Source organism: Melozone crissalis, unplaced genomic scaffold (genome assembly GCF_028551555.1).
Source record: "Melozone crissalis strain CALT ecotype California unplaced genomic scaffold, PUWL_Pcris_2 ptg000019l_1, whole genome shotgun sequence".
NCBI classification, from domain to species: Eukaryota; Metazoa; Chordata; class Aves; order Passeriformes; family Passerellidae; genus Melozone; species Melozone crissalis.
The window spans coordinates 9184426-9207805 of record NW_026535797.1 but is presented as its reverse complement, the minus strand read 5'-3'; the positions used below and the strand labels follow the sequence as shown (position 1 = coordinate 9207805).

General features: G+C 37.8%; 1 protein-coding gene across 4 annotated transcripts in view; it reads left to right on the top strand.

Moving 5' to 3' along the window:
- VTI1A (vesicle transport through interaction with t-SNAREs 1A) overlaps window positions 1-23380 on the top strand; it is a 256087-nt gene that overhangs the window by 145274 nt on the left and 87433 nt on the right. For 2 of the 4 annotated variants that reach the window (XM_054276721.1, XM_054276720.1), the window contains 2 exons: window positions 9921-9991; window positions 14176-14237. In XM_054276721.1, the coding sequence (XP_054132696.1) occupies window positions 9921-9991; window positions 14176-14237 (133 nt within the window). Of the gene's footprint in view, window positions 1-9920; window positions 9992-14175; window positions 14249-23380 lie in introns of all 4 variants that reach the window. The other 2 variants (XM_054276723.1, XM_054276722.1) reach the window with 1 other exon arrangement.

The window sequence follows — 23380 nt, the reverse complement described above, 5'->3', positions numbered from 1 at the left end:
GTGGCAGACCAGGAGAGAGGGGAGAGATGTCACCCGAGCCTGGGACATCCCCACAGGGACTGCTCAGCTGCCAGCCCTGCCCAAGGGCACCTCCAGTGCCCGTGTCTGTGCCAGCTGAGCTGCAGCCCAGGGAGCACCCAGCAGCAAACAGCATCCTGGTAATCCTGGCCCAAATCCTCGGGGACCCAAAGACCATTTCCAGTAGCGAGGATGGTGCTTGGAGCACTCCAGGCTGCTGCTTTGGGAGCACCCAAGCAGAAGCTGCTGCCCCATGCAGGAAACTGCTCTATTCTGGAGCAGTTTGTGTTTTAAAACCTCCAGATCTGCCTAAATCAAGTCATGTAGTGGTAGTCTAATGTACAGGTGCCAAAACTGTTCATAAGTGTTGCTGGGTTGCTCCATCAGAAGAAATCACACTTGTCGTCTTAGGCACTTACTGAAAAATCAGGTTTTTCAACAATTTTTCCTAGCAGGGATGCCTTAGAAACAAATTGTGTCTGTATGCAATAAAGATCCCATGTAAGTCAACCTCTGAAGCACCATCTGAAGAGCTTAACTTGATCTTGAAATATCAGTATGCTCTGAGGAGTGCTGTAAAAATTCCATTATGGGATAGTCTATTTTTCCATCTCAGCAATTTCCAGAAGAAATATCTTTGTTTTACAAGGACAGAGATGTTTTAATTTTATTTATATGTATGCATATATATACATATAGTCCTGCAAATTCAACCAGGATTTTAAAATCAGTCTGGATTCTTTCCCTTTTGTATACCTCCTGATAACACTGATTTGCAAGGCCATCAAGTATTTTTCATTGTTCCCTCTGAACCTTGCTGTGGGCTTAGTGAGGCAGTGGTTTTCTCAGCATTAGTCTGTGTGTAATCAAAGGCAACATTGCAGATGGAAATAACTAGCACTTAGCTCATTTGTGTGAAAAAGCAGCAGAATCCATAGCTGCATTTGTCCTGCAGGAGAAAAAAAAAAGAAGAAAACAAAACAAAAAACAAAGGAAAATGGCTTGAGATGGGAAGCTGTTAATGGAGGAAGACTGTAAGAAGTGTTCTGGGTAAGGAGCACCAAGATGTTTATCTTGATGTTTTGTCCTTTTGGTGCAGGTTTTTAAATTGCTGTATATTTCAAATGAGCACAGATTCTAATTAATGGGTATAAATATCACAATGTAGAAAAACAAAATTCAAAATGTAATAAAATGCACAATCTACTTAAGTTCATCACCAGGCAAAAATACAGCCAAGTGAGCATTTGCTAGAGATCCTTCCACAGAATAAAATTCTAGGGTAGAGCTGGAACTTGGACAGCAGCCAGCCCAAAAAGCTACAGAGTGTCCCTTCCCTCTGTCCCTTCATCTCCAAGAAGCTGCTTCAGATCTCCAGAGTCCTGGTGGAAGAAACATTCTTCCCTGCAAGCAAAACCACCATCATGACAAAACTGTTGTGCACTGCACATCACATGGTTGTAAATTGCCCAATAAATACTCTAACATTGTCTTGAAAGGGTTTTTTCCTCTCCAAATTGCCACCTCTTTGGAGAGATACTGCATTTACAAGGGAAAGTGAATCTTCATTAGTAATTTGGTACTCATTTTTCTTCCTTTTATAAGATGTTTTTTAGTATTGATGGAAACTTTGAACAATAACTTTCCTCAGCATTCTCTATTATTAATTTTTATACTTTAGTACTTTCATCCTCCAACTTTGCAATGCATTTCTTTTTATGGCATTTAGATTTTGAGGGATTCAGTTTGTGAAAAAAATGGGAAGCATTGAAAGAATGAGCTAATTAATGTTTCTTCTGGCTATCCAAAGCACACTGTTTTGTGAGAGTTTTGCCCCATTTGTAATTTATGCCTGTTAAAGCTTTATTTTATCATCTATTACTGACTTCTAGGCTTCAGTTTGCACTTACTGGCTGTAACAAGCATTTCATTTTACACGGAGAAAAAATGGTTTTGGTTTCAGTTACTTTTTTTACTGTACCTGAAAAAGAGAATGGGATTTGCAAATGATAAATGGGGAAGTTGACTAGCTAACTAATAAAGATTTGTCTTAATCAAGTATGATTTGTCAGAACAGGAGCGCACTGGGGTCAGGGCACACGCAATGAATAATACAGCATTCACTGGAGAGAAGGACCAGGCAAAAGGCCTCATAAATATGCTGCTATTACCCACTGCTAATTCGTATTCAAAGAGTGAGTTGCACTGAAGCCAGCTCTGAGGTTGCTGAGCTGTTCACCTGCTTCGTGGGCTTTACCATGTTTAAGAAAGTTTATACATTTATATTTTTATTTCCACACACTGTTTACAGAATGCTTTATTTATGCACAGACCGCTGCACTTTTTGGTCAATGTGTTTAAGCATTATTTATTAATCAGCTTCTAGGTTTGTTTTATTTTTCTAATGTCTGGATGCTATTTTATTTCTGGGTTTTGTTGTTTAAATATGAATGTGAATACAGCGGGAGATAGTTCCATTCACATTTGAAATGAATTTCTGAACAGTGCAAGAAAGGTTAAAACACTCTTTAGCTTCCTGGAAGTATTAGAGATCAAACAGGCATAGACTTCTTGTTCATGTTGGCAGCTTTCCTGACTTTCTAATTGACCTGTAGATCCAAGATAAATCTGGTAAATCAGAATGTTGGGAGAAACCTGAACAAGCCCAAATATAATTTTGTTTGGTTCTGGCTTTACTTTTTGATGATAACTTTGTTTTTTGCTTCAAGAAGCATTTTCTCAGATTGAAACAGTTGAAGGATATACTCTTCTCATAGGTCTGCTGATGTCCAGAGGATACTGTAAAACACTCTTGTTACTATTGATAAGTTTAAGCTACATAAATGGATCATAAAGAATCAATCTGAAAAATTAATAAGTTCTTCCAGTGCTTACAGATTTAACTAGGAGTTTTTATTCTTCACCATTGCGCTACCTAAATGTCATATACTGTGGTACGTAGTGGTTATGTAGTTAAATAAGATTGAAAAAAATTCTCACTCCACTCTTCAATTTTAAAGCATATCCTTCAATGAATATTATTCATGAATTTCAAAACATTTTCTTCTCTTTCAAAAATATAATGTAACTTTATTTTCTATTTGCTGGTTGGCTAATAGCCTGTCTCACCTATTTTGTGCTCAGCTCTGTGTCTTGAAGTGCACTTACTGCTTTAAAAATGGATCAGCTCTAGAGATAGGGCCAACTTTACAAGCCTCAAGCTGCTCATGCAGGAGTTTAAGTTGCCAACTCCCTACCTGCACATTTTAAGTCTTTAAAATTACTAGTAATACAAAGTCCAAAGTAATTATTTGTACTGCTCTGAGTTTATAGCAAACTGGGTAGATGGTGGAGCACTTTTGATTAAATAATGATTATGAACACAGCCTTAGATGAACCAAAGATCACCATTGTGTCATCTCAGTGCTGTTTGGAGTCACAAGTTTAATTAAGTGTCAGTTTGTGTCTAAAGTGTATTTCTTCAACTTAATTTAGATGCAATCATGATTTTTAATACTCTCCCCTGCTGAGCCACTTTCAGACAAGTTCAAGACTGGCAGTACTGCAGTGAAGCATCACCCATTCCTGCTCCAAGGGGCTTCTTCCATCCTGGGAACACTTTAAAAAGTAGCAAAAGAAGACACTGAGGGTTGGCTCCCAACTTTAGGTGCATTATTAGTGATTGAAAGAGGGGTAGCAAGTTGTTTCCTTATTGATGCACTAAGGAAAGATTTCTTTTTTGCCTTAGAACTTACTTGAAGGAAGAGGGATGGGGAGGAAGATGCGATGGGAGGAATTTGGAGCAGACAAGCACTGCTGGGCTGGGGCATGGCAAGAACAATGGCCAGCCTGCAATGTAGACAAGTGCTCAGCAGAATCAAAGTCTGCCACCTCCTGTGAATGTTGCTGTGAGGATGTTAGTAAGGGAGCTCAGCTAGATTGGTGATGGGAGTAGACAGAAAAAAAAATACATCAGTTAGTGAGAAATGAGTTGTTTTTTACCAGCAGACTGATGTAAGTTAGGATTTCAGAAAAGGTATGAAACTTTAGAAAGAGAAAAAGCAACTGGAGGTGAAGTTACTAGGTCTGTCATCTTTCTTCTTTCTTTATCCTATTTTCTTCTCATTCATCTGCCTTTTTCTTTTTTTACTGGGGAAGGACAAACCAGGCCTGGACCATGGGAGGCATTGGTTATGAAATGCTCCCGGTTTGTTCTTAAAGGCATGTGGCACCTTCCTCAAATATCTTTTCTTCCTTATTTTGAACAAAACACAAAGACTGAATTGTGATTAGGTGTTCTGGATGTTTTTCTTTCTGGCTTCTCTGACCTCAGTCTCAACCAACCCCTTTTGCTCTTGACCAATAAAAATAATTTCATGAACATCCATTATAGCTTATAGGGAGACCTTTTCATTTGAAAAATGTTTGTATTTTTTACTTTTGTGGACATCTTGGACTTTGGAAGTTTGGGAGGTATTTTTAGATGTTACTTGCCTCCACAGTGAGACTGGGCAACTTCTTTTATGCTCTCTTGCAACTGAACTTCTGACAGCTCTGGAAGTGTTGCATGTCCTTGGTGAGTGCTGTGGATTGTCAGTGTTCTTTCCACCTGTATGGCATTTGCTTCTGCTGAAGAAGCCAACTAATCCCTATAAAAAATAGCTAATTTTTATTTTATAGTGTTAATTGACCACTTAGCAGCATGCAGATTAACATCTTCATGGCAGATTCTTGAGGCATTTGAGCACTAACTCATGTTTCACTGTTCTGTTAATGCTCTACAAATTGTCTCTCCATTGTCTTATGACTGTTACATTACCCTTCATTTATCTGTATTACCCTGTACTTGTTTTTTAATAACCTTAATGATCTCAGTCCTTCTGTTTCTAATTGTATCAGCTGTTCAATGTAAATATATGTCAGCTGTGAACTGTGGAATTTATTGGACTTTTACCTGTGTCCCTATACTTCAAGATATGTCATCACTTTCTTTATTAACTTTCTGCTGTCAGAAGTGTAAGGTGTTCAACTCAGCCCTGAATTCTTCAACTCCTGCAACCTATACTTTCCAAGTTTGTAAATCTGCTTTGCTGTCACCTCTGAACAATAAGCTTTTAACACTTTCTAGTATTTTTTCCCAGACACTGCTCTTGATGATTTATCCTAGTCTCCTAAAATCAAAACTTTTAACCTGTCCAAAATGGAGTGGCTTTAGGAAAAAAAAAAAAAAGAAGCCCCAGCCTCTGTCAGCATAGTTTCTGAAACTCTTGTATAAGCTTTTGCTACATCTTCAGAGCATGTGATGCCTCTGTGCAAAGAACACACACAATTGCCCTCCCCAAATGGCACTGCTCACTGGGCAGGGCTGAGGATCTCAGCCTGGAACTGTTCCCCACTCCTACTCTGGTCAACACACAGTGGTTTCGGTAGTGTATTTCATGATTCTGTGGAACAGCCATCTTGATTTTTAACATGATCTTCTGTTTTTCCCAGTGTAAATTAATTTGTTGTTTCCAACCTCTAATTACATAGTTCAGATGCATGCATTGTATGTATGATGAGATTGAGCAAATCATATTTCCAGCCATGCTTTCTGTGATTTTATTTCTTTTAAGTTGAGGGGGTTTTTTTTGTATTTTAAATCATATCAAGATATCTGCTGCATCTTATGACACTTTTATATGTACACACACACATGCATATATATATATATATATATATATATATATATATATACACACATGTATATGCAAACACACAGGGTACACTTTGAGAGAAAAAGTGCTCCATAAACTATGTTGGATTATTTTATTTTTCATATGAAAAGAAAAATAGGGAGTCTGTCTTCAAAATTAATAAAAATTCATGCTTGTTTATCCTAAAGCCTGGAGAAGCTCATTCCGTGTAATTCCTGTCTCTTGAGTAAATATGTTAGTCATTCTTAGGGCAAAAAAAGTGTTATTGACTTGAGTGATTAGAAAAAGCTCTTTCAGAATCAGTTTAGCTGATAAAGTACATAAATTCTTAAATGGCTGGAGGCAAAAAAAGTAAAAGAAACCAGTCAAGCACAACTTATTTTGCATTCTTGATGTGTGTGTAGGTATTAGAAATCAAACTCTGTGGACCACATATTAAATAATTACAATTTGTATGTATAAATACTGCATACAGGTTACAAGCAAATTCCAAAGAAAGGGCTTATTCAGGAGTGCAGATCATTGCTAGAAGTGATCATTGTCTTTTGGGTTTATCTCAGCATAACTGTTGAAAGCCATGTGCCAATTTGTGCCCACATGAAGGAGGAAGTTGGGTTTGCATTTGTTATGTTTGGGGGGTGTTGGTTTTGTTCTTCAAGTGAGGAAAGTTATATTCATTCCTCTAATTAATTTCAGTGTTTTCGGATAAGAAATGTTATATTTTTCTTGCATACCATAGTCTCATAGAACCAGGCGCCATTTGTGTTGGACTCACAGCATGGCATATTTGAAGTGCTTGGCACTGAAGAAGATGATATCCTATACTTTGTTCAAAAAACCTTTAGGGCAGAATACATTTAGAGCTGTGGATTTTAGCATTCACCGTTTAAGGATGATGCTTGTTAACATTATGTACTTTTTCAGAAATATTTTTTTCTGCCCATCACAGCATTGTTTAAGACTGAGATAATTGCTCTATCGAATATTCCTGCCCTCTGTCAGTACACAGATAATAATGATGTAAATGCATTCACCCTTCTGCTTCACACAGTTTAGCTGTAATTTTAAAACATAATTTTATGCATCTCTTTGGGAATTTCAGTTTGAAGAAGCAGCACCACTCAGTCTTTGGAAGGACTTGGGACTGCACCATACTGAACATTGTCCGTACAAAACAAGGGAAAGGTTGGCATAATCCCCAAATAATTTACATTGTTAAGATTCTGTGGAAATAACACCACTGCTGGCAACAGGCAACACCCTTTAGTTTGTGTATTGGTCTTAATTCATGCATCTGCACTACAGTATATCTTACAAACATGACCTTTTCACATAACTGTAGTAGCTTCTTCAATGACTTGCATTATAAGTAGGCTGGGAAGATCCATGCAGCACCATTGCACTAAAAGCATGAATCTGCCACATTGATGAATGTTTTAACTGGAAGGAAAATATCAAGAGTTGTGGGGAAACCTGAAAAATGTTAGAAAGCAATTATATCAAGCTTGTAATTAGCTGTACTGTGGGGTAATGCTGCATTTCTCCTAGTCCCAGGTGCTTTCAGTTGCAAACCAAGTGAAGAGACATGTCTTCATTGAGAAGTCTTTATCTTCTCTGTGTAATAATATTTTTGTTTGACTGTCTTGACCTTCCAGCTAAAAATCAAGTTTCACTGTCATCAGTGAATTTTCTGAGTAGAATGAGGATATGAAGAGGATAAAGGTGTCAATTTATGTTTGCAAACTTACTGTGAGATTATGTTATCTCCGTCCTATCTCTTTGTTCAACTTATGTTGTTATTTTAGCCCAAAAAAGGCCAGAGATCATCAACAAAAGTGCATGTAGAGTAAAGCTACTCCTGTAAAATTGATGATCCGTCCAATTATTTATCTATAGAGGCTGCTGGGAAGAAACGCAACTATCTCAGTTCTCAGACCCCTCTGCTAGGTTGAACTTCATGGCTGAAGGTTTAATCCCTAAGTGTCATATCAACAATTCATTCTGTGATATTCTGGCTGACATGCTCTCCTTCCTTATTTATTGATGTCTTCAGTCATCGACAATGAGAGGAAAATACACTATTCGTCAAAGTGACGGTGTTTTACCCTCACTTACAGTTGATGCTGCTGTCACATTGATGGTTGGAAAATAAACTCAATCATTATAAAAAGCTAAGAGTCTGAACTTGTCACTGACAGGAAGAAGATGAAAAAAAAATATACAAACCCACAGTAACTTGCTTAAAAATTGGTGTAATAAAAATAAAACTGTTCCCTACAAAGATATTTTTGAGCTTTGTTCATGAGATACAAAACCATTTTAGCCATGTATTTTATACTTATTCCTTTGAAGGAAGATCTGTACCTCGTACACCTTTATGTCTGCAAACATACATGTAATTTTTAGCACTAAATACACTTTTTATCATTTCACCTCATGCTACTAGGTTGGTAATTTGTTTATTTTTTCCCCTCTCTTTTAAGAGATTTTGCTTTGTTGTTTGGGGGTTTTTTTCTCCCCTGGATTATATTGAACACATATTTCTGTTTGTGTATTAAGGTATTTTGAGTGCTTTAATGAGGAAAAGCTCAGTATAGTTTCATCCTGTAAGTCCTTTGACATGCAAACATTAGCAAGGCTCTTGTGAATCACTTTCTGAGGCTGCCATTTGTGTAACTGCACTGCACTGTGCAGCCTTTTTAACTCCAAACCCATGTATCTTACCACATTTCACCTTTGGGAGGCATTGTATATACAGCTAAAAGTAAAGAGCAGTGAGCCAAGAGGGACAAGATAGCATAATGAGGATGTCAATTTGTGGTCAGAGGAAATATTTATCTTACTTGTACTATACTTGGCAACTGATAGAGAAATATATATGTAATGAATTTCCTCAGACTTTATCTGGCAGACTGTGTACCTTGTGTTTAATGGATTTAAAAATAACATTGCTTGTCTCAAACTTTTTAAGTTTGAGGTGATTCTACTTTGGATTGTTCATTGAAAATGGACTGACTATCTATTAAAAAAACCCCTTAATTTTGTTTACTAACATATTACTGAGTTTTTAATGATCCATTTCTGAAGGCTCCCTGAATAATGACATTTACGATCCCACTCTCTCACCAAAACAAAAGCAAGGCACTTTTTTTGTTGTTTAGGGGAAAAAAGCCATATTTTTGTAGTTGTACTGTTTTGGTTCGTATCTCTTGTAAACCTGCTAAGTACCCTAAATGAATGTGCACAGAAATGCTGGTTGTCTCACACGTGCTGTGTGTCCTGAGGCAAAGCTACAGCTGCTTCAGCTCCTTCTGCCTGCTTCCCCATCTGTAAAATGGGAATGCTTTAACTTATTTTTCTCCTTCGGGGAAATACAGGAAGGGTTCCTTAATATTTCTATAGAGCTTTGAAGATTAAAATCTCTCCTTTATACTTGCTGCTAATATTTCAGTGTTAGAGAAGCATTTGATTGAAGCTGTTTGAAGAGTGAAGTTTTGGCATCTTGTGTTGTCTTTGTACCATATCTTGAGGCCTCTCCACTATAATTTTGCAACCTTTGCTTCAGCGTAAGCTGCGGAAGCAAACAAGCCCCGTGTAAACAAACGGTGATGACTATAAATTAATGTCTCTGTCTGCTCTTGAAAACATCAGCAGATTACAGCCTATCTCTAAGCCAGCCAGAAACAGTCCATGGTGGAGCAAAGCACACACCAGTGACTGGGCTGAGCCTGAAAAGGCTTTCATTTAAGCATCAATGGTAAATGCTGAGAGGCAGTGAGAGAGGTTTTCTTCTAATATGACTTCTGTGTCTTTAGATGTACAAGGATGGCTGGTGTTTTAGCAAAGGCTTACTGACTTCCTTGGGCTTAAGGAGTAGATAGGAAGTATGAGCACCCAGCATCTCGAGCAAGTCTGAAAGTCTTCTTGCCTTTGTTTCACAGATCAAAGGTCAGCATCAATTCCCAGGGTGTAGACAATCTCAAGAGACTGCAGAAGGGCAGTTTCTGGTTTGGTTTGCCTCTTCACTTTTATGTTGTTTGAAAAACTTAAATTTTAAAATAATGATGTATTCCTCTTTGCAGTTAGGAGGAGTGATTAGGCTACCACATGTGTTAAGTGCTCTTGTTAGAATCTAACTTGGCATTTTAAGGCCTTGCAGTCACAAGCTGTATTTTTCATGATTTACATTTTCATTTTTTAATGCAGAGCAGATTGGACAGGAGATGCTTGAAAACCTCAGCCATGACAGAGAGAAGATCCAGCGGGCTCGGGAGAGGGTAAGTTTGATAATAAGTAATTGCTGATCCTGCATTTTATTTGCATTGGGCAAGTTCTTTGTGCATGCAAAAATAATCCGGATGAGATATAATCACCATCTACTGTGGAGAACTTACAAAGTATCTTACATAGGCCACAGTCTCTCTGATGGGGAATCACACTGTAGTCACCAAATCTGCTGCTGGGAGCAAATTTTCTGTCACCATCACAGTTAGGTCAGTGTTCTGTCCTTTGAAGGGTTTGTTATACTGTCCAATCCAATGACTGCTTGGGCTTCCTATGAGACAGTTCAGGATGATAAGTGAGCTTCTAATAGCTGAGCAACGTTACTCTTTGTAGCTGCAGATGCAAATAGCAGCCCCTCGGGCAGGTCTGTGTGAGGAGCAGGTGCTGCTGCTCTGTCTCTGCAGCCAAGGCCACATATCTGTGCCACTTCTGGCTCCTGGGGCTCCCATGGGGATCAGCTCCACTGTGCACAGTTAATGGAGATGCTCAGAAGCCCATCCCATCCAATGTGTACAAGTTCTCTGAACTTCCATTGGGAACCCAGCCTCTCTGTCTCTGGTTTCTGCTCACAGAACCAGGATTTTCTGTCCATGACCATGATTAGTAAAGCTTCCTATAGCAGCATTAATGTGGCATTTTCTGCCAGCTGCACCAGTTGCTTTCTGAGGTGCTGGGCATTAACTACTTTAAAACACTAAATATAACTAAATCACTAAATGTAACTGAGAATTGTGAGGATTGACCAAGTTTTGTTCTGGCAACTTGGTGTTATATTTCACCTCCACTTCTTACATCCCCAATGACTGCTGAGTCTGAAATGCTTTTCTCTTTCTAGCTGGACAAATAAAACCTAGGCAATGGAGATAAATGCCATGTATTCCTTTCTGCTCATCCTGTATATCCCAGGGATGTAGTTCTGATCACTCAATGTATGCATGGTTCATAGCATAACTTTTCCTTTTCATTGCTTTCCACCTGAGGAGCAAATTTCTTTGAAGGAAAAACCTGTAAGATGCAAAGAGCAAGATTAAAAATAAGAAGGATATTCTAGGAAAGTGTAGTACATACATACTCCACCACAGTGCAGCAAAAAAACCTCTTGTCATAATGGAAGATCTCATATTCCAAGGTTTTTTATCAGGAGCCACTTAAATACTTAAAAATACTTAAAATATTTTCTTCGGGGAATTCAGAAAGTTCTCCAGTGGAGCCACGTGGCTCTACCTGTTCCAGCTGTCTATGTGCACTCAGATGAACATTCAGGGGAGATCTTAGATAATTTAGCTAGCTTTCCATTTTCTAGAAATTTTGAAGGATCAGAACAGAGGGTGCTTTATCAATGCATGGTAGCTGTACATTAAATACATGGAATTATTATATTATCAACCAGGGAATAAACTTGTCTTCTGGAATGAAATAGTCGCCATGAGTATGATGGTCAGGTTTAACAGTTCAATGGTAAGAAAATTAGGACAATTATTTTTTATAAGCAAAATGTAAATAAACTCATGTCTCAATGGTTTGGTAAAATTTAAATATATGAATTTTCCTGTCTGTAGAGTAAAATTCATATTTTCTTCTGAAGACAAAGAGAAGGGATAAAAGCTCTGCTACAAGTCAAATGGGTTAACTGGATTATGCAGGACATTAAAAGATGCAGCATCTTTTAGGAAAACCTCAAAATTTGTCTAAGGCAGACAAGATATCAATGTCAGCATCTTGTTCATCTTCCTGTTTTCTCATTAGTATTCTTAATATTATCTTTAAAAACCTTATAGATTTGCCACTGCTAACATCAAAGCCTGTTTCAGAATGTTTTCACTACAGCAGTTCTGTGAAACACACACTGTTCAAGAGGTTCACATTCCACCAGTTCCATTCCACACTTCTGTGGTGTGCTGGCATTGGTAAAGAAATGGTGGAAGAACTGCAATCAGATAATTCAGTTTTAAATAAAAACAAACTTACAGTTTGAAACTCTTCATGTGGGTTTTTTTTTCTCTGCCAGAGCAGGAAGAAAAGGTGTTTTCTTAGCATTCTCTTGGGAGGTAGCTAGAAATCTTCCAACTATGTGTGTACATGTTTGTTTCTTTTTTAATGTTTCTTTTGCTTATTTTGTGGGTTTTTTATTACCATAAAAACATGAGGTCGTCTTGCTTAGAGGAGTTTGTCAAACCCCTAAGATTCAGCTTCCCCTTCCTAACTATCAGCGCTGATTCTAGCTGTCAGGTAGAATCCTGCAGCAAGAGAGGAAAGTTAGGATCAAACATTTAATGGTAAAAAGGAGAGCGCTACTTTTCTGTGAAAAGGGAGGAGAAGCCCCAAGTGTTAAATGCATCTTTATGAATAATAAAAGACCAATGTAAAGCATACATTTGTACTTCAGATTCCCTTCTAGCATAGATAAGAACTTGGCTTTTTAATGAGCCTTTTAAAAATTATTGTGACGTTTTTTCTGCTGTTACTTGTGTCAAACCGGGCTAAACTGCTTTTCTGGAGCTTGAATTGTCTAGATGAATCAGGAAAAAATGAGGGAATGGCCTCCCTGGAATATAATACTCATCTTTGTTCCATCATAGCACATAATTACAGAGATCTGAGAGTTAGTGCAAGCCTTCCCACTGAATATGATATTGCTAAGAGCAAGACTTGATTGGTGTTATCCAGCCCCAGCTTCTACTTCGTATTTTCTTAATAGCTTTTAGAAGAATAAGGAGGAAATTTATGCAAAAAGGTTATGTGACACTGATTGTCACATCACCTACTGATTCCAGTAATAAGCATTAAATCTGCCAGCAAATATTTACAGTATTGTGCTCCAGAATAGAGACTGGGTTTAATATTGCTGCTGTTCAAATATTCAAGATATAATAGTGGTTTGTTATGGTGAAGGTGATTTGTTATTGGAAGACTGCCACTCTCCTTGGCAGTGTTACTGTTTTGATGGATTTGAAACACAGGATGCATTTTGTCTACTACAACAAAGTTTTTTCAGTAAGAAGTCAATGACTCAGGTAATCCTTTCAATCTCATTTGATTATGAAGAGGTAAATATTCAGCTTTCACAAGGAGAAGAATGTTTTTATGTATGTACACAAAGCTGTGTTTTGGGGCATGTTAGAAACAGTGGTCTCTGCTATTTCATAACTGAAATAGTCATAATCATTACATTATCTTTTTACAGTAGATTTTGATGTCCCACTGGTTCCAAGATGTCTAAAATGTCAAAAGATGTCTCTCTTATAGCTGCCAGTGGGAGAAGAGGTGATAGGAAAATAACTCCATTTTTCCTGTTATCTTCTAATTTCTATATTTCCTTTTGTGAGACACTAATAAACACAAAGAGAGAGGGGACATTTTAATCCCTTTTAAAAAGTAATAGAAATAAACATGAAGTTCACTTGCTTCATAACTTTTCATCTACTCTGTTTCATATTTTGCAATATTTTGAGAGCTGTAGAACAAGACAGCTAATTAGGTGTAGCTGTAGCCTATAGGTTTCCTTTGTCCTAATAAACTACAAAAATGGTCATTTCAGTGAGTGGGAGCTCCTTACATGAAAAAAACCTACTATATATACTGTATAGCTGTTCCTTCTGTACATGTGCCTAGACTATTCACAAAGCATTTGAGCACCCAGGCCACAGGTGGCTGCTGTAAGGTCAGTACAAGTTTTATATTTAAGGGGCAGTATAGACATATTTATTTTACACAGAATTGCTAAAGTGATATATTTTGTATTTCTGTTTCTTTCTTTAAACTACAGTCTTTGAAAAACAGTGAAAGAAAAGTATGTCTTTCTTTTCATAAAGCATCAGGAACATGGCTGTCTCTTCATCCCTTGATCCTTTCACTGTACACAAACAATATACATACACGTGGGACTTATGGATTCCAATGTATAGAGCTTCTACTTGCAACCCTTTATTTGTAAAGCTTTTGCTCTTTATCCTGACTCACCTTTCTTGCCTCAATGACTTCCCTTGTCTGGGTTTCATATTTATGTAAGTGAAAACAAGACAAGATATTTTTAAATTTCAGAGCTTTGGTGGCTTTACAAGCTTGTTGTGTGCTAACCCTGAAGCTTACTGACATAGATGACTGCAGAAACCCCTGTCCTTTGTACAGACTGGGCTGCCTGTGCCTTTTACCTTTAATGGGACTCTTTTCTCCCCAGCTTAGAGAAGCAGATGCAAACCTGGGGAAGAGTTCCAGGATTTTGACGGGAATGTTGCGAAGGTAAGGCCAAGGTAGGGACATTTCTGCTCTTTCTTTTTTTTCTTCTCTCCCTCCGTGCCTTTGTTTTCAATTTTACTTCAATCTCAGCATATTGCTGGTGTACCTGACTTTTTTTCACTCAGACTGCTGTGTAGAAGGTCTTTGTATGATAGAAGGCTTTGTCGTGCCTATGGAAAGAGTTTTCTGAACCTGAAGGATAGCCCTTGTGTAATGATTTCTCATCTTTGTTTCTTTGTATTTATTTAGGGGGTTTTGGATGTTCTAAAACATGGTGGGGGTTTGGATGTGTTCTAAAATTAAGATATTTTGATGATCATTTTCTGTCTTTCCTATTCTTGAGTGATTTCTGTGTCTTGAGGGGTTTTTTTGCCTGTTAAAATGAGAAAGTTGGTAAATGTTTTGGGGCAGCATAAATTTATGTGCAGAGAAAAGGTTAAAATTATCAATTCTACCTAAATAGATGGGACAGACACACTATCAACCCTTGTGGTTTTTGCATGTTTTTTCCACACTTTCAATGTTATGAAAATTGTTCCTGGGATCAAAATGAGGTGATATGAAAAGGAAAATGTCCTAAAACTCTGTGTGGGACTGAAGGGAGGGAGTTATCCACTGATTATTTCTCCTCTTAAATTTGCATTGGTGCATTCTCAGACAGATTTTTTTGAATTAGTGGCACCTCTGGATATGTGTTCTTTACCCAGTGAAGCAGCACCTGAGCTTCTCTGTGATGTCTGTATTTCTGTACGTATTCAGTTTCCTAAAGAAGAAAAGCATCCCTCTAATAAGCAGTGCTGGGTGCTAAGAAAGCACAGTTTTAAAGGAGTTTAGTGCATCCTCTGAAGAGTTCAGTCTGAAATTACCCTTGCCACAGGCTTTTATGTTGTGTGTTTGCTTAATGCATTTTGCTTATTAAAAAAAAAAAGAAAAGAAAAAAGGAAAAAAAGAGGAGAAAATTTTAGCAGAGTTGTTGATTTGTCATTTGGCTTAGGAAATGTGAAAACTGGAATTTTATAAGCTGTCCTTTCGCACAAGCTTTATTTCTCCATAAGTCTCCTCAGAAAAATACCTTTGTTAGTTCCTTATATACCAAATTGATAAAGGTTAAAATGACTGGACCTGATGCCTTCATTCCACAGATTTCTTACGATTCCAACTCCAAAATGAAACACATAAAATTCTCTGATTAAGAGTAATATGTAAATGACACAAGCTAAATTCAAAATCCATGGAGGAAGGAAGTGGCAATTGAAAGGGATGGTTCAGTGGCTGTAGACAATCAAACTAAACTATAAAAAAAATGAAGGAAAAGAAAAGACACCAACCAAACCCAAGTCTCCCCTGGAAGGGCTCTGCGACATGAGCTGTAACGAATATTCTGCATATGTCTCCATTTTGTCAAATCTCATTAAAGGGGTTTCTTGCTTTATGTCAATTGAGCTGTCCAAAAATCATTCATCATTTTAGTGTAAAAAAAAATCATGCAGTTATTTAAATAATATCATATTAATGTTAAAGTTCAGCTGTCATTTAATAGTATGGCTTAATCAGACATAGCATTTAGGAAAAATAGTTTTTTCGGGCTTTACTTGGCTTTCAGGTTGGCAGATTCAAATAAGGATTTATGGGTTTCTAAACCAATGTATTCTTTCCATGTTTATGCTTGAGGTACCCCAGCCTTTTTTGCAGCACCCTGTAGTCTGTTATTTTCAATAAAATAAAGTATCTCCTCATATTGTGTTTGAATACATTTGCAAGCAATTTGGAGAAGCTGAAACAAAAACATATGCTGTAACCTTTGACTTTGTTTTGTGTTTGGGAATCACAGTTAGGAGTCCTAGTTTATAAGTGTTCCATAAGCCAAATGAAAAATATGATCTTTCTGAGATAGACTTGGGCTCTTCTTTTCAGACAAAGGGATTATGTAGTTGAACACCATGATGGCATGTTTCTGTGTGTCAGAACAGCCCTGGATTTCCGTGTTCTTCAACAAAAATGCTGAGCTGAGTCACCCATCTAGAAGAAAGGCAGGTTAGGATTTAAGCTCAGGTCAGGTAAATGTGCCAAAAGCAATGCCAGCAGAGAAGCAGCTTTCAGTAGACAATTCTCAGGATGTTGTTCAAAACCTCGTAATTGATAGACCTACAGTGAATTTAATTTGTTTGTGACTATTGGGTAGAAGAGTCTAGCATTATCCCAGACTCAGCATCATCCCAATTTGTTTAGTTACAAAATAATCATGAAATACAGACCCCAAGAAATCAGCATATATTAGATAAATACAACTGGAAGAAATATAATTATCACAGATTGGCAGTTGTTTCCTAATTTCTACATGCTTCAGTACACACCACACAATATTTTGCATAATTACTGGAACCAATAAAATAAAACACTGGAGGACCATCTCCACATCAATATTATACAGAAAAGGTAATGTTAAATTGAACATTGCTCAATGTAGTGGCTGTTCCCACAATATATATTTGCTGATATGCTTGAAATCATATGCCATGCTAACAACTCTGTGCTTCAAATTAATACCTAACTCTTTCTAATTTTACTGTCTGGGAAAGGTAAAGCAGCATCTCTTTTGAATCTGGCTGAATATATTAAGAGATCATGTATTTAGATAGCTAGAGGGCTAAATTACTGGCTTTGTATGACCTAAATTCCCTGGCCATGTGTTTGTGCATAAAATGTTTTGGGGATGGGGAATAAAAGCAGAGACAGGTTTTGTAGGTGGCCATGGCTCACTAAGGAAATCAGTGGCATAATAGGGACAGGATTTCCTATCCCAGTTTGCTGCTCCAGCAATAAGGTACCCAGCCTTATGTACGGAATTTGTTGTCTCACAATATTTTGAGTATGTGGGTAAAAGTATTTTTGTAATAAGTGTTTTTAAGTATTCTCACATAAAACTAACCTATACATCCATGGTCTTTTTTTTTTTTTCTGTAGAAACTACTTAGGTTCTACTAAGCTAATACATTCCTCTTATGGCATGGCATTACTAGGATCGGGGGAATGGCTTCAAACTGAAAGAGAGTATGTTTAAATTAGGTATTAGGAAGAAATTCTTTATTGTGAGTGCAGTGATGAGACATGGGGGTTTAGAAAATTAACTTAGAGTGGGAATTAATTTTTGGATTTAGGTGACATGTGCAGTTTTTGTCTGTGAGGCACTGGAATGGGTTGTCTCAGGTCTCTATCCCTTGGCCTGTACCCCAGTGAGAACTGGGGAGTGCACAGTATGCTAGAAAGAAGTAGAAAAGAATGTGTTCTGGAATATCTTCAGGGTTTTGCCCATATCCTAAGCCAATAGCCTAGAAAAGCTTATAAGAAAAGAATTTGGAAAGTCTCCAAGCCACACACAGCCCAGTGGGAAACAAACAAACCTAAAAGTAACCAGATAAAAATTTCAGTAGATTTGAATCTTTTTTCAATTAGCAGATAAGTTCTGTCTACCCCCTTTGAATTGTGGGAAAATATTTTAGAAGAATGGCTGCTACACTCCAGAACAACTTTCTATCCTGTCTGGTTCACCAGGAAATTTTTGTGTCAAAAATACTCTTTTAATCTTCAGATTTCAGTGTCCTGAATTGTTGTCAATGATGGTTTGAGAAGCTTATGAACACATCTGCATTTATAAAAGAGACTTTTAAAATTTGTGTCCCAGCAGGACAGAGGCACTACCTCTGTCTGATAGAAATGAGGCAGTAAAGGTTCAGTTCAGCTCTCAGATAATAAGTTATGTGGCTTGCCAACAGCTGCATGACCAATATAACTGCAGTCAGAAATGAAATGAGAGTTCTGGTGAAGCTTTTTCACTCTTTCCAGGAAAATTTTGGGAGTCCTGCTTCTTGCATCACTGCTAGTCAAAGTTTGTTCTACTTTTTTAGACCTTGCAGTTATTTTTCAACATTTCACAGTATTATAGGACAATTCAGGTTGGAAGGGACCCCTGGAGGTCATCTGGTCCAACCTCCTGTTCAAAGCAAGTCTCATTAGAGTAGGGTGCTCAGACTCCAGTCACATTTCAAACACATACAAGGCTGGAGATACCAATGTCTGTCTGAGCAATCTGTTCCAGTAGCAGCTGAGATAAGCAAATCCTCCAGGTTTTCACTGAAATTTCTCCACTGAAATTTCCCAGCATCCAACTTGTGTCCTTTGCCTCTGGTCGTAAGCAGAAGCGATTTTCAGAATTGCCCTTCAGAGTCTGGGCCTGGATTGCAGTTTTTTCTAGCAGTTCTCCTACAACTTCAGCAGTGGGGATGTTGTGGTCATTGGGCTGAGGGGGCACTGTGTGGGGCAGTTCTTGAAGCAGGGCATGGGGTGCTGTGCCTCCACCCACTGACCTGGCCATGGCCATTCAGCAGTGTATGCACAGGACTTCTTTATTGCTTCCTCTGGCTCCTAGAGATGCGCAAAGTTTAGATTGTCTGTTCTGCCTCCTTGCTTGGCTACAAAGCCCACATTTCCATATGTCTGAAGAGCAGCAGGGACAGTCATGTCCCTGTGGGGACACAAACCCAAACAAAGAGTGAGTGTTACCACTGCCTTTTCCCCTATTTCCCTACCAATCTCTGTTTCCATCCCCAAAAGTCCATGACAAAAAGCTGATTTTCTTCCGAGCTTAAGCCTGTTTCAGTCATACTTGGCCATGACTGTTGAGTCTCTGCAGTTTTCTGAAGGCAGGTCTTTGTATCACCAATCCAGAGTGGAGTTTAACATACAGCTACATTTGCTTTGTTTTCATGCTAATACAGGAGTTCCTATTTCCAGGATATTTGGTCTCAAGCCAAAAGAAGTTTGAGTAGGAATTGTTTTAGCAACTTTTTTGTACATATATTTCTATTTTTACTTCAAGATGTATTTCTACACTGAAAAATGATTGAAACGGTAAATCCTCAAGCAAAATGTCTGCTCTCTGTTGAATATTTACAGCTGCAGCTGTTTACTTCAGTAATTTAGACCTTGATTCGGGAGCATATTTAAGCATATGGTTAACTTAAACCAGAGGAGCAAATCCCTTAACTTGAGGGAGACTGAAAAAGGGGGGGAATAGGTGGCAGAATGATTCTGGGTCATCTCTTGGGGCAACACAGGTTTTATTGGGCTCCTTGGAAATCATGTCCTTAATATTTCTGTTGTTAACTGGAAGCTGTAAAATATGCATAGTGTATTTTAGTGCTTGTTACTATCAATATAAGAACTTTTTTTATAATTTTCCTGACTTTTAAGCATTTAATATAGTTACTTGATTCTTATGTTATTGTACATTTGTGTTTTGTTATGCAGCTCACCTTTATCAATTATGAGGTGTTGAATCTTTTCAGAAGGAAACTGATAAGCTCTGTGGTGATGTTAATCACAATCTAGTCCTTGGATGAAGAACATACTGCTTGTTATTCCAGATTAAACTTTGGCATTAATTAGTACCTAGTTGTTCCTCGCTTTGTCTCTGACTTTGAAAAGAAACCTTGTTTCTTTGTTGAAGTCATGGACAAAACATCTGGAAAACATAAATGTGTCGTCAGCAAAATTCCCAAGGGTGAGCATTCTTCATCATTGGGGGTCCAACCAAAAAACAGGAAATGTACCTCTAGGTCTGAACAGCAAATATTTTAAAATAGTATGGGACAATATGGGTTCCCTGTCCTTAGTTTAGGTATGATGTAATCTGATGCATGTAAGATGCATTTCTTATTTTTAATAACCAATGGAAAACCATTTTCTAAACCTTACTCATCTTTCTTAGATGGTGTTGTTTCTGTGCTGTTTCCACAATACTTTTGAAAAATCTTGCCCTACTTTTATTCAGTGTTAGAAATACTGTTCAGCTCATGCGCCATGGAGGGTGCAGAAGTCTTTTGAGCTGCTATTTAACCACCAGCCATCAGTGTACATGGAGAGTTCCAGGCCATAGGCACTGAATGCCTTAAAAAGGGACCAATTTCAACATTGCAGGCATGTAGCTGGGATTAGTTTAATGCCACCGTAGCCTTTGCAAACCTTCATCTCTAACAACCTAAGTGATACAGAGTTAAGTTTTCTTCAAACCTGGAAGAAAAAAGGAACATCACGATTGATCTTCACATCTAGTAACTTAAATGCATGGGATAAAATAAGTCAGTGTTTTAATCTCCTTGTGCCCAGACAGCTTTAGATGGGGATGTCCCTCATTCAGTGAGGTAAGAGCATTTATGTGGTAGCATTGTTTTATTTTTCAGATTGTTGGAAAGCTTTATCCACATGTTAGGCTGCCGACACTATGTCCATTATGAGCAGGGTGCTCAGCATTCTTCAGACCACATTTCTAATTCTCTTTTTCCATTCCTTTTTGAAGTGTACAATGGTCTTTGTTCCGTCCCCTCCATTCTCTCTTTTCTATCATCTGGAATTGCTATCTCATTTGCTCCCCTTCTGTCTACTCATGTCCAGCTGAACAGCTGGAAAGAACATTAACACACAGTTGTGTTTCTGCAGGAAGGCAGGATCCCAGTGGATAATTATCCTAGCTAGTCCTAGGCTGCATATACCAACAATGTAAAGCATCAGGATAGGTTAAGTATTGTGTAACCCTTCATGGTTGTTTTCTGCACAGGGAATGTTGACTGCCATTAAGCAGCTAGAGCCTAAAAAGGTTCACAGTGTCATGAGTGAAACAAAAGGCATTTCACAGCCAGCATTGTCCTGTCTGAGCCACAGCAGGTATCCCACAACATGCTTCCTTGAGAAGCCATGTCTTATATCTGCATTAGCAGTGCAGGGCTTTCCTGCAGTAGTTGCTAGGAGTAGGATGAGCTCTCTCTGATGTGATGTTCAGGAATGGTGAAGGTAGGGAACATGTTTTGGATATGATATGGTTGTTTATGTGAAGGAGAGAAACTGTTAGCAAAAGCTGGCATTGGTAATTGCTGAAATAATTGGACACAACTTTTCAGAAATCAATTAAGTCAAACTGTTTAAGACCAGTAGTTGATTAGGTGTCATGTTCTTGACACTACTCACACTATAACTGTGAAAGAACAATATAGGTTGAATTTTGCACATGCCATTTACTTCAGAGTGTTTAAGCCATAAATTCCCAAATGTAACATTTTCTGAACACAAGGTATCTATGATATCTTGCCACTGGGTCACTTCCTTTTAATCCATATATTTACCCAAGGAAATAGAACCACCTTGGAAATTATTTCAGAAAAGTTCATCCTTTTGTGTTAAGGCAGGATTGACTGACCCTGTTTTAATCCTGGCAGATATTTGTTTGGCCTCTTCTCCACTGATCAACATTCCCCATCTCTTCAGTCAGATATTTCCAAATTTTCCCTAATGTTTAGGCTAAATCCTTTTTCCTGTGTAGACACAGTTGTTTTATGTGCTGGTGCATGTGAGGCAATTTCTGGTGACTTGTGCTGTGGAAAGAAATTTCTGCTCAACCTTTCAAGAATTAGAGAACATAAATAAAAGTGTACAGAATTAAATTACAGTTTCTAGTTTTCATCAAGCCAGGCCTTTTGAAGGAATGTAAAAATAGAAGAGGTGGATTTTGTTCTAATAGGCAAATCCTGGAAGCTCAGCCTTTCCAAACAGTAGCTTCATGTGTACATGTCCTGGAGCTTTGCAAATACAGACACCAAAATTAAAGCATTCTCATAAAGTTGCATATCTGGACTAAAACTAGACTGCATACTATGCTGACTGAAAGCAACATTTGCAAGACAAAATTACAAAAGACTGAGATTTAACTTTTTTGGTAGCCCTTACCAAACACTTAAAGAAAAAGACAGTAACTCTGTCAAACAAACATGATTTTAACTCATTTCTCCCACCCTTGCCCATAGACACACCAGTATTTTGGACAGAGATAGTGTTTTAAAACAAATGGAGGAATGCAAATTGATTTGCCTCGTCTTCTGTCAGGTAAAAAAGCTCCTTTGTGCCTTCTGAGTATGATTTCTGTGGCATTTGGCACTTTTCTTGCCACACTTGATTGAAATTGTTGACTTTTAATAAAAGCAAAGTTAATTTGGCTTTCCAGCATGATTCTGGTTGCACATTAAGAGCTTTATCTATAAGAAAACAATGAAGTGATCCAACTGGTATAAAACTGCTGTGATATCAGGATCTTGTCCTTATTAGCTAATCTTTCAGATAATAACTTTAGACTAGATCATTTTCAGTCCAGTAGTAGGTCAGACTTCTGGCTAATAAGAGATTAACTGACCAACAACTGGGAAAAGGAAAACTCACCTGAGTGCAATTTGTGTTCAAGTCAGTCAGTGATGTTCTACCTCAAAACTCAGGACCTGAACCTGCCAGTCATAGTTGTGTGAGTGGTTTGCTCATCCCTAGCCCTAACGTTGAGCAAGGAACTCTTTAATTTTGAGCAAACCTTGGTTGGGGTAGGGAGGGTGGTGTTTTGTAGTTGCTGTTGCTGTTATTATTGTAGTTTTACAAAGAAGGCCATAAATTATGACTTTGGGGTATCACTCACTTTGTTACAGATAAATTAGTGCTGCTGTGGGACAATACCAAAACTGAGGAAGAATTTATATCCCTGGTAGCATGTAATATGTTGTATTAGACCTTTAAAAGTCTGCAAAAGAAATGTTCACACATCACTAACCTGCTGAGCAGCTCTCAGAAGAATAAAAAAGCCACGAATGAGAAAGTGTGGCCATACAGTGAGAGATTGTTTAGTCGACTTGGTGATAGGAAGGATGAAAATTTCCTGAATCTGACTGGCTCTTTAAGTAAAATGGAAGATCCAACTCAAGCCTTTCTATGGTTCTCTGACTTGAATTTAAACAAGAAGGCAAAGAAAAATCAGTGTGGAAATTGAGAAAAATGAGAAAGACAGAGAAAAATTATTTTGCTGTAAATACTGGTATTTATGTTCTCTGCAACATTTGTGAAGCTCTAAAATAGTTTGTGCAGGATCTCACTGTGTAGCATTTATTACCTTAGAGCTCTTGTGTAGCTTCGAATTTGCTATATTAACCAAAGTGTAGCCCAGAAGGTTTTTTAACATCTGTGAGTTAGAGCAAAGTCTTCATATTTTCTTTTACTTATTTTATAAATCTACTGGTAGTTTAAGATTGCAACACTAATTTTTCTTCTTGAAGAAAAAATTG